We start from the raw sequence: 12,130 nt of genomic DNA on the forward strand, positions 1-12,130 counted from the left end.
TATAGAAGGAAATAGAAAATGGGTCATGAATGTGGGAATAGTGTCACTTTTGAGTAATAGTTGGATTGAGTCATGATTTTTGATGTATTGTGATTATAATCATGTTATAAATGACATTGAGAACACGGGATAGACATTGTATATGAATGAATGTAATCATGTGCTATGACCATGAATATGGGTGATTGGAAGTGAATTGAGAAGTAACGATAATGTATGTGAATAAAGAGTATTGTTATGATGTTGTGAATGTTATTATTGATGTTTGGGAGTTGATATATGATATGGAGGAAGTCTTATAAATAAAGGAGATGCTTCAATTTTCTAGCTTTAGTCATGTATGCTAAGCTATCGATTTTCTAATGATAGTATAACTCTAATGAAGGTAGAAACGTGAGCATTGAAGGAGAACGTGCAAGTGATAGAATAGTTGAACGAAGAGGTATGTAAGGCTAACCCTTCTTTCATAAGGCATGGTTCTTTGGCCAAATATCTAATCTTCTATGAGCCTATGATGTCCTCCAAATGATTCTATCCTTAAAAGCTACTAAGCTTATGATTCTCGATATGTTACGATTGTACTAAGTTCCTTATACGATGAGTAATCCTCCAGGGATAGATGTAATGAACGACGATAGTAATGATGCTAAAGATGCTTATGAGCTTCTATGTATATGTGCCTATGTATGGCTATTATGAAACCCCGAAGTTATATGGCCGGGTAGAATATATATATATACGTATAATGCGCGCGCACCACTGCAGTTGGGTAGGGATAACCCTGAGCCTTGGTAGGGCCAGGTATATATAACCCTGAGCCTTGGTAGGGCCAGGTATGTGATACACCGAACCTTCATGGTCGGGTATGCTATGTAAATGCTATGTATATGCTATGTATATGATATTTATATGATATGAATATGATATGAATATGAATATGAATATTTAAATGAATACGAGTATGAATGGAAATATGACTACGAACACGAATATGGATATGGAATGTAAACGAGATCGGATACGGATATGGATGTATGTACACAATCACGCATTAGAAATGGAAAGTCCCTATGAAAAGCAAGTAAGTGCTATGACGATGATTCTACTATCTCCCATCCTATGCTATTTCATATGTTTTCTATTATGCTTTCATAATGATGTTGATCATGCTTTACATACTCGGTACATTCTTAAATACCGACGTCCTTTTATTTGTGGACGACTGTGTCATGCCGCAGTGCCGGGGAGGCAGACTTGATCCATAGCTTCATTACTCGGGGACTACATAGCGGAGCTCGTTTCATTCGGGCTACGGCTTTTGGTATTCATTCTTTTGTGTACATATTTATGGGCATGGCGGGGTCCTGTCTCGCCTATATGATATGACATACTCTTCTTAGAGGCTCGTAGACATGTGTATATGGTTAGATGTGTTTGGCCTTGTCGGCCTAGATTTTGGATATTATCTCGTTAGCCTCGTCGGCTTATGTACATTGATATGGGCATAGTTGCTAATGATGATATAAATGAATTGTCGCCCAATAGAATTAGTATGAATAATGGATGGAAGGTATGATTTAGCTATGTGGCTCACCTAGATGTAAATGAGAAAGTATGATAAGAGGTGCCCGGGTGGGTTAGCACCGGGTGCCCGTCGCAGCCCTTCGGTTGGGTCGTGACATCTAGGGCTATGACCACTAACAATCCAGTTGAGTCTTCAAATCGTTCTACCTATGGGTTACTAGTTAACGGGTTAATTGTAACTTTATGATATTCTCTCGAACTACTTACAAGCCTGTAGATGCTACTATAACGCCTATATCTCTATGGTCGTCAGAGGTAACAAGAAACACATTTATTTTTCTGCATTCAACTAAGTAGGGCTAAAGGGTATATCTCTATCCTCAGTAGTGAAACGATTAAATCGAACAAACTCTATTTATTCTTACTACGTATGTGAATTCCCTTTCTCAAGTCCAATTCACGCATCACAGATAGTGTTCAATTAGTGATCAATTAATCAAACAATTAAGCACAAGAATAAATAAGCGACCCAAAAATATAGAAATTTAATAGATAGAAACGATAATCAAACGTCAACTTTTATGTTTGTGTCAAAAACCCTAGAACTAAAGAGTTTAGCTCCACATAGACATGAAAGAAAAACAACAAATCATCTGAATAAAACGTAAAAACAAGTATTACAGAGAAGAGAAGATAAAACCTACGTAAGTACAATCTCCACGACGACTCCAAGCTCTCTCTAGGTCTAAAGTTCTGAACTAAGGGTTTCAAGCTGTCCAAAGTTCTGAACTAAGGGTTTCAAGTGGTCCAAAGTTATGTAAAAACCCTGTAGAATATGTATTTATAGAATATCAAAAGTTTTGGGCTTTTAAAAACTAAATCCAACTCGGACCGGGAAAAAATATTGCACTGCAGAATAAGATTCAGAGTACTGTTCCATGTGCGAAGATTGTGTGTGGCATGAAGAGCGCACACACTTTGTTTTCTTCTGCCAGGTAACGTTTTCTTCAACTCCAATTCTCAATTGTTACTCTTTGCTCTTTCTTTATTTTCGTCGTCTACTAATTGGGGGGACAAACACCAAATGGTTTCCCTGCCTTTGTCTCCTTCCTTTCTTTTTTTTTTCTTTCTCTTTCACAATTTATTCAATTTTGATCCAAATCTCTTCATCTCCACACCTCTTTATTCCTACAGCGTAAAATATAATATTAAGCACAAAGTAATATAATTAATACTCAAAAGACAATTAAAAGTACTAAAATGTGAGGCAAACAATGAATAAATATATGCATTTTAGGCCGAACATCAGCGTGCGGCTCCCTGCGCGGCTCGCCAGGTCAAATTTCCAGAAAGCTAAAAATTTTCAAACCGTAAAAAAATATAGCATGCGCGGTTCGGTTTGCGATGTCCCACGCGCCGCGCCAGGCCATTTTATGCCTGAACCAATTTTTCTCGAGTTTTATAAAAGCCTAACTTCGTAAAACCTTTCCCCACTTCGTTTTGGCCGACTTTTTGAGAGAAAGCAGCCATAAGGCTTCCCCAAAACATATAATGTAAGTTCTTGATCAATTCTCGTCATCACAACATCAATCTAACATCAAATTAACGTTAGTTCATCCTTCAAAACAATAGATTCTTGAAAACCAAAGAAAGAGAAATTGAAGGAGACTTTGTGAAACTTCTCAAAGGTATGTTCTTTGATACTTACTTAAATTGTTTAAAGGATTTGGACTAGTGTAGGATATTGGAAGCAATAATAATCCAAGGGTGATTCAAGAACAAGATTTAAATCTTAGAAAAACGCCCTCGTTTCTGAAATTGAAGGAAAAACTCATAGAAGCGATTAAAGTTCTAACCTTTATAGTCTAAATCTATTGTAGAGTGATTGTTGAGCCTTGAAAATTCTGTTGGTACAATTTTCGCGGGATTTGAGGTATATATCTTTTTCGAACATACTTTTTTTCAAACGTTTAAAGTGATTTCTTGGCAAGGTTTTTGTGTGCGAGGGACAAGCCCGCATTAAACCTTTGTGTGTATTATATTATGCATATGTATACATGGTTTTTACCTTATTGAAGGATGATTGGAATTGAAATATAAAACTTTAATCTTTGAACATTGATTACCCCATAAGGGATGCTTAAACTTGATTTTGGAAAGCTTGGATATTTCATGTGGTTTGCCTTATGAATGAGTTTCATTGAATTGAAATTGAATAATGATTTGAACTTGATTTCTAAATTAGTTAATGACTTGATATACCCTATTAATGGGATGATGAAAATTACTCATAATGAACAATTTGACTACCATGTTGTCATTTGAGATTCGGCTTCCATGCCATGATTTGAGATTCAGCTTCCATGCCATGAATTGTGATTCGATTGATATGACATGGTTTATATTGTTGTGTTTGCCTAGCTACTCGGGAGGAAGGGTAGTCATTATAGATCCTAGTGGGGTTTTCCTAGCCATTCAGGAAGAAGAGTGGCCATCAAGGGTCAATAGCCCCGGTGTGGTCTTTGCCTAGCCATTCGAGAGGAAGAGTGGTCATCGCGGGCTCATAACCCCGATGTGGTTTTCCTAGCTATTCGGGAGGAAGGATAGCCATCAAGGGTAATCAACCGCGATGTGGTGCTTCTATGCCGTTTTAGGGAACCTTAAGTGGTCGTCCCTTCGTGTTATTGATATGGCATGTATTGGCATGATTGTGATTGATCGTGAGTGATTTGATGATGATTGCAAGTTCACAAATGAAAGACTTAATCTTGATAAATGGCATAATGGATTGAAAGTGATTTACTTCTCTCTTAATGGTTTTTTTGAGTTTGATGAACTGTTTTATTTCTGGATTTCGAACTATTTTGGAAGAACAGAAGGTAATGAGAATGACTTACTCATTCAAAATGATTACTTCTTTATCGTTAGCTTATACTAGATATTTGTGAGATGTTATCATGTGTTCTGAACTATTTCTCAAAACTGTTTCAATTAAACTTATTACTCATATATTTTGCTATTAATTATTGTCGCGGAGACACTCACTGAGTACCCAGTACTCAGGCATACTATTGCTTTTTTATGGTGTGTTAGGTAATGAAAAAGAGCAGGTTCGTGGCACGCATACGGAGTAGGAGAACTTGCTGCTTTCTAGACTTATTGGTGAGCCCACACCCTTTTTCGTGGGACACCCCTATTTACGTAGCTTTATTGTTTTAATTTCGGGCTACGTCCTGAAGTTAGATACTCGTTTGTTCATCTTAGAAGCTCCATAGATAGTTGTCAGATTGTGGGTAGATGTTGAAAGTCTCATATGACTTATTGAGGCGTTTGCCACATTTACTATTATTTATTTATACTAGACTTCCACTGGTTTTACTTCATAATTATGAACACGATTTTTATTTAGTTATTTATAACTTGTTTAATTAAATAATGAAAGATTATTAAAACAGGACTTGATGTTTAATGATTTATAAGGTGCTTCCGATGTTGTTCATAGCATCGGATGCCTGTTAGGTCCAGGATCGGGTTTAGGCATAACAGTGGGAATGACTTCGGTGGAAGATAAGATGTTGGAAGAGATGCTAAGATAGTTTGGGCATGTGTAGAGGAGATGCATATATGACTAGTGCGGGTGAGAGAGGTTGACTAAGAACAGTTTTATGAGAGGTAGAGGTAGGCCGAAGAAGTATTGGAGAGAGGTGATTAGACAGGATATGGCACAAGTTTGGCTTACCGAGGGCATGACCTTAGAAAGAAGGCTATGAAGGACAGAGATTAGGGTAGAAGGTTAGTAGGTAGTTGAGCGTTATGTTAATTACCCTTTCATACTAGTAGTCGTAATATTTTTCTTGTAGTTTCTTGTCCATCGATTTCTGCTACTATCTGTTGTTTTTTGTACTTCAATTATCGTATTAATTTGTGGTAGTTACAACTCCTTTTTTTTAGTATTTTTCCACTACTTTTTACACTGCTTCGAGTTGCTCGTTCTTATGCCAAGGATCTATCGGAAACAACTTCTCTACCTCCTAAGGTAGGGGTAAGGTTTGCGTACGTTCTAACTTCCCCGGACCCACTTTGTGGGATTTCACTAAGTATATTGCATATAATGTTTGAAATTGGAAAACTTCCTAAATATAAGAAACACTCTTTTTTAGGACTGACAAAAAGAGAAAAAAAGACATGATATAAGATTTATACTCTAGTGATCTTGGCTGATTCAAGTCACGCACCTTATGAAAAATATTAAATTTGTTTTGCATTTATAATATACTTTCTCTATCAATTTTATTATTTTAGTTTGATTGGGCACGAAGTTTAAGAAACAAAGAGAACTTTGAATTTTATGGTCTTAAATCAACTATTGTTGAAATTGAAAAACTTATTCAATATAGAAAGAAACACACTTTATTTGGAATTTTTGAAGTTGGAGTTGTGTTTGGTTATAGTTTTTGCAAATATATCTGGTTGTTTGAATGTAACTTTTTCTAAAAAACATGATATATGATTTATACCCCCAATTTCTAAAAACTAGCAAAACCAATCAAAACAATTCATAAACATAATCAGTTGGTTGAACAAACAATTACACAATTAAATCGAACAACTGATTCACTGGTGAAAACAGCTTTCAACAGAATGAAACTTCAAATTCGCATACCACAATCCTTCACCTGACTCATCAATCGGTCACCCCTAAAAGAAAAAGGAACCAAAGCCCTCCTTTTGAGGAAGAGGGAAGAAAACAATTTCTTTAATCAGCTAATGCAATAAATTTTCACTAATGTATCACCATTCATGAGGTTTGAGCACATGTTGCATATGTGAAGCTAGAAAGAGTAACAATGTTATGCGGACTATCCCCACCTTGCACTTGTACCCCGAACAAAACCCAACAAGAACTAAAATAAATAGTTGGAAACACTACCAATACAAGTAATAAACGGGGTTAAATTTATAAAAATAAAAAAATTAGGGTAAAATTTGAAAAAAGGAAAACAAAAGCAGGGGTCAAAAAAAAAATAGTGAAAACAAGGTTTTGGTTGTTTTTTAAATTCTGAGTTGTATTTGGAATTTTTATGACAAGACATTAGTTTTCTAAAAAAAAAAAAAAAAAGTGAAAAAAATTTCGGGAATAAAGTGAAAAATTCTTATAGCCAAACGGGTCCTTAGATTGTAATGGGGAACCAATTTGTTTTTGTTTCTCAGAGTTTCACTAAACTAATCTTCCGTAGGGAAAGTCCCCCATTATTCTACAGAAATTGCTTTCTTACTAATCTCAGCACCAAACTAATCTTCCTTAGTTTGAACGAAAGTCCAGCATCCTGACTTTGAAGCCCACTTTTCAACTAAAACCCATCATTTCTTTTCCCTTCCTTCACACTCCATTTCCCATCAAGAACCAACAAATGAACTGTTGAGTAACACCGAACCAAAGGTATAGATTCTTGAATTGCTACACCCTTTCAATTATTTGTCTTAAAGATACTTGTAGTAACCTTTTCTTTTGTGTAGATGATGAATTCTGATTCAATCAAGCCTATGGCAGTACCAACAAAAGAGGAAGATACTACTTCTTTGCTTTCTTTTGACACAGATTCTTCCCAATCTACTCCTCCAAAAACCCCTTTAACTACATTAATTTTCACAGCTTTAATTCTTGTTACTTGTATAGCTCTATCTACAGCTGTTGCCTTTGGTTTTCTCTTCTTTTCATCCACTTCACATGGTTCTCTATCCATTTCTAATGTATCAAGACCACTCAAGAAACTGAAACATCCAGTTGTAATCTTGATTTCCTCAGATGGATTTAGGTTTGGATATCAGTATAAAACAGATACACCAAATATTAATAGATTGATCAAGAATGGTACAGAAGCTGAACTTGGCTTAATTCCTGTGTTCCCAACTTTGACTTTTCCTAATCATTATGCTATTGTTACTGGTTTATACCCTGCTTATCATGGTATTATAAACAATTATTTTCTTGATCCTAATACTGGTGAGGCTTTTAGTATGGGGAGTCATGATCCTAAGTGGTGGCTTGGTGAGCCACTTTGGGAGACTGTTGTTAATAATGGTCTTAAGGCTGCTACTTATTTTTGGCCTGGATCTGAGGTGAATAAAGGTGGTTGGACTTGTCAGGAATTATTCTGTAAGAGGTATAATGGTTCTGTCCCGTTTGAGGAACGAGTTGATACTGTTTTGAAGTATTTTGATTTGCCTAGTGATGAAATTCCGTCGTTTATGACACTTTATTTTGAAGACCCTGATCATCAGGGTCATAAGGTTGGTCCAGATGATCCTGAAATCACTGAAGCGGTTGCGAGAATTGATGGGATGATTGGGAAGTTGATTAAAGGTTTAGAAGAAAGAGGGGTTTTTGAGGATGTGAATGTTATCATGGTTGGGGATCATGGTATGGTTGGGACTTGCGATAAAAAGTTAATCTTTTTGGAGGATTTGGCTCCGTGGATTGAAATTCCAAAGGATTGGATACAGTCATATAGTCCATTGCTTTCCATTCGTCCACCACCGAGTTACTCTGCCAAGGATGTTGTTACCAAGATGAATGAGGGCTTAAAGTCAGGGAAGGTTCAGAATGGGCAGTATTTGAAAGTCTATTTAAAGGAGGAGCTGCCTGATCGGCTGCATTATTCCGCGAGTGATCGAATACCACCCATTATTGGGTTGATTGATGAAGCATTTAAAGTCGAACAGAAGAGCTCAAAAAGGAAAGAATGTGGTGGATCTCATGGTTATGACAATGCCTTTTTCTCAATGAGGACCATATTCATTGGCCATGGTCCTAAGTTTGCTAGGGGCCGCAAAGTCCCATCTTTTGAGAATGTTCAGATTTACAACCTGGTTACCAAAATCCTTAATATACAAGGAGCATCCAATAATGGGACAACATCATTTCTAGAGTCGATCCTTTTACCCAACCACTGAGATTTAGCTAATCAGGAATGGATTCTTTATGCTACCAGAGGTCAGAGAATATCATGTGATTTTTGTATGCTTCTCTTAACAATTAGAAATTATTGTTAAGTTGATTTAAGGTGATGACCTAGTACTGAAGGTTATGCACCTTTGTACCTCGTGGCATCACTTCACTTTTGTTTGCTTTCAGAATTAGTCTATTAGGTGTTGCAACTTTTATTTTATAGCTGGCTTATTATAAGATTAGTAAATTTTTTGCTGTTATGTAGATAAAGAATGAATTGATAAATGAATATAAATATTTCAATATATTTGTTAAACGTATCCATATTCTACCTTTTACTCCATGTTCTTGGCTTGTTGTATTATGTCATCTATCATCTCCTTACCTTTGTGGTTCAAGAGTTATATGACTCCTGCCTCCCTTTGTTATATTGCCGAGGGAAGTACTTGGAGGTAGAATAGAAAAAAAGTTTTTTTTTTTTTTTTTTGTGTGTGTGTGTGTGAGGGGGGTGGGTGGGTGTTCCTTCAACACCCGGAATGAGAAAGAAATTGACTGAGATGATATTCCATCCAGCGTTTTTGACTGATGATTTGATAAAATTGAAAATGTAGATGATGGAAGCCCACGAAGGTCATAACTAAACTCAATTAAGCATTTTCTTCAGGACTTGGGGTGAAATGGCGTTATCTAAATTTTTGTCAGTTAAAAACCAAAAATCAAGTATCTGTTTGCCATTGGGTGATTGGTAGTAAGAACATTAAGGTCATTGACTCCATAGCCCATACTCTTGATCAAGGGTTAAGCTTACAATTAGTTTGTGCAGCCATTTTGTTGTTCCCTTTGTTGCATCATCAAGGCAGTAGCCTCGGATGGTAATTGTTGTGATTGGATCATTCTTTTTTCATGAGCATAAGGTATCTTTATCTGTTTGGAGTTGTGGTTGAAAATCCACCTCGATTGTTGTTCCTCCTTGCTGCATTTTTGGAGAACCTTGTAATGTCATGCCTGATCTCAATGTTGTTTTTTTTTTTTTTTTTGGACAATGGCAACATTTGTATATATTAACAGGTATACTATTACCAAACTGTATAGTCCCCAAGTAGACAATTACAAAAGTAGGATCATTCTAGCTATGTTTCTTTTACAATTTGTCTAGATTATCAATTATAACTTCTGTTTCCCCTAAACGTTCCTGTAATCCCGTTTACACCAAAAATAATAAAATGATAAACAATCCATCTTCAACTTCTGTATGCTACACTGCTTGTTCTCAAAACATCTGTGGTTTCTCTCTTTCCACACAGCCACCAGACACAAGCTGGGACAATCCTCCATCTCTCTCTCTGCATTGATAAGCTTCCTTCTCTGCTCCAGCTATGTAGAACATCTTTTGCCCTTGCTGGCATTACCCAACTGATCCCCCTCAAAATAATGAATAATCTCCATATCTGCTCTGTCCATTTACAATGTAAAAATAGATGGTTGCTTGTCTCTGCCTGTTCCCCACAAAAAAAAAAAAACATGGAGAGTAAAGCTGAACTCCTGTACTTTTTAATTTTTCCCAAGTCGAAATAGCTTCTTTGGCCACTAGACAAGTGAAACATGCTACTTGGTGGTTTAACTCTGTTCAAATCGTTGTATGCCCCATTCACCTTGTATTTACCTTGAGCGTTCCCTTGCCAAACCACACAGTCTCCACTCCCAGTGACCCCTTTAAAACTGAGCTAAAGAACTAGAGAACTCAGTTATCCTTCACAATTCCCAGTCATTGAGTAATCTCCTAAAAGTTAAGTTCCATCCCTGTTCAGACCACATTCACCCACAGTTACCTCCTGATGTTGACATAAGTTGTAAATATTTCGGAAAAGTTGAAACAGATTTAAAACAGATTTTCCTGGCCAATCCACTTATCCTTCCATCACCAACTTTAAACTTTAGCTTTCTAATCATCTTTGGCCATAGATTTCTGATTTCCACAAACTGCACCCATAAGGAATTGCTACTGGATTGGTGGTCCCGCTTCCTTCTTTCCCATATTTTGCTCCAACAACCTCCTTCCATAGAGGGTTTTCTTCAGAGGCAAATCTCCATAGCCACTCCATCAACAGACTCTGATTTTGAGCTTTCAAGTCCCGATTCACACCTTCTTTTTTGCTGATTGTTAAGATATCCCACTGACGAAGTGAATCTTCTTTTTGTCACTGTTGCCTTGTCATAAAAATCTCTTCTGAGTCTGTCAATTCTCTCCACTACAGTAACAGGTATTGGAAATATGGACATCATATCTGTAGGAAGAGCATCCAAGACACTGTTGATTAGTGTCACTCTCCCCCCCAAAGACAAGTAATTCATCTTCCAATTTGTCAACTTCTTCTCACATTTCTCTATAACTTCATTCCAAATCCCCACTGATTTACTCTTGGCTCCCAAGGGCATGCCTAGGTAAACAGTAGGCAATTCCCCCCACTTTGCCTCCTAAGATGTCTGCTAAGGATTGAATTTCTACCACAGAGTTAACTGGATAGATAAAACTCTTTCCCCAATTGATGTGCAACCCAGAAATTGCCTCAAATATGATAAAGATCATCCTCAAATATCTAAGTCGATCCCTATTAGCATCACAAATAATTAAGGTATCATCAGCATATTGTAAGTGAGTTATTTCCATGTTGTTGTCTGCATTGAAGTTGACTTGAAAGCCCTTCATCCACCCATTGTATTTAGCATTTTGTAGCATGTCATTCATTCCTTCCATTGCCAAAATGAAAAGAAAAGGTGACAAAGGATCCCCCTGTCTCAGGCCTCTCTTTGAGGAAAAGAAACCAGTAGGAGATCTATTAACCAGGATGGAGAACTTCACTGTGTTTATGCAGTATTTGATCCACCTGATCCACCTAGTGCCAAAACCCATTTTCTGAAGCTTTCCAAACAAATAGTCCCAATTAAGAACTTCACTGTTGTTGTTTCTATTTTTTTGATAACCAAATGCCTACTGTCACTCAATGTTGTTTCTATAAGCATTGCCAAACCAAAATAGCCTGCTATTAGAGAGAGGTTGTTTCTTTGGCTAGATGGACCTTTCAGGTGTTTGTGAACTCGTAAGATTTGATAGTTATTTCACATTTTCTTCTTCTTTGATTGTTCATAGTGTCTTTCATTTAATTGGGCTATGAAAAATGCTCGTGTTTTCTTCGTGTCTGTTAATTGCTCCACTTCCTTGGCTAAACAGAAGTTAATTACAGGCTATATGGAGGTGAGGAGTGATAATGTTGGATCACTAAGTGCCTGGATTCTAGTTGCTATCTGATCAGTGAAACTACATCATATATTAGCAGAAAAAATTATGCAACCTTGCTTTCTAGAATAAAACTAGTGTTAAGTCTGGCTATGTGCAGTGCTTGGATTAGCAGCACTTGGAATATAATCATCTTCTTACCTTTACTAATACAACTCTTTTTGTTGTTTCAATCAGCTTTTCTTGATTTTGTTGATCTTCCATTTAATCGTGCCTCCAAATTACTACCATCTGTAATCTGTTCCCACATTGAAAAAACAGAAGCAGTCCAAGTAACTAAACTCTAGCATGTAGGACTGGTGACATATCTTAGCCAGCACAATCTACTGCCCATTCTTCGTGCTGTAATAGCATTTTTCTTC

General features: G+C 36.7%; 2 protein-coding genes across 2 annotated transcripts; one reads left to right on the forward strand and one right to left on the reverse strand.

The window, feature by feature from the left end:
* Positions 1-6,767: 6,767 nt before the first annotated feature.
* LOC132037729 (uncharacterized) lies at positions 6,768-8,789 on the forward strand. The gene is made up of 2 exons (XM_059428329.1): positions 6,768-6,964; positions 7,042-8,789. The coding sequence occupies exon 2, from the start codon at positions 7,042-7,044 to the stop codon at positions 8,476-8,478; it is 1,437 nt and encodes a 478-aa protein (XP_059284312.1). The 5' UTR covers positions 6,768-6,964; the 3' UTR covers positions 8,479-8,789.
* Positions 8,790-10,886: 2,097 nt separating this feature from the next.
* Positions 10,887-11,384, reverse strand: LOC132038538 (uncharacterized). Its single transcript, XM_059429192.1, has one exon. The coding sequence runs from the start codon at positions 11,382-11,384 to the stop codon at positions 10,887-10,889; it is 498 nt and encodes a 165-aa protein (XP_059285175.1).
* Between the last annotated feature and the right edge of the window lie 746 nt (positions 11,385-12,130).

The sequence above is a fragment of the Lycium ferocissimum genome, chromosome 11 (assembly GCF_029784015.1).
Source record: "Lycium ferocissimum isolate CSIRO_LF1 chromosome 11, AGI_CSIRO_Lferr_CH_V1, whole genome shotgun sequence".
NCBI classification, from domain to species: domain Eukaryota; kingdom Viridiplantae; phylum Streptophyta; class Magnoliopsida; order Solanales; family Solanaceae; genus Lycium; species Lycium ferocissimum.

Bases quoted from the DNA above. Each gene is read 5' to 3' on its own strand.
- LOC132037729 (XM_059428329.1), top strand. From the start codon at position 7,042: ATGATGAATTCTGATTCAATCAAGCCTATGGCAGTACCAACAAAAGAG.
- LOC132038538 (XM_059429192.1), bottom strand. From the start codon at position 11,384: ATGGGTTTTGGCACTAGGTGGATCAGGTGGATCAAATACTGCATAAAC.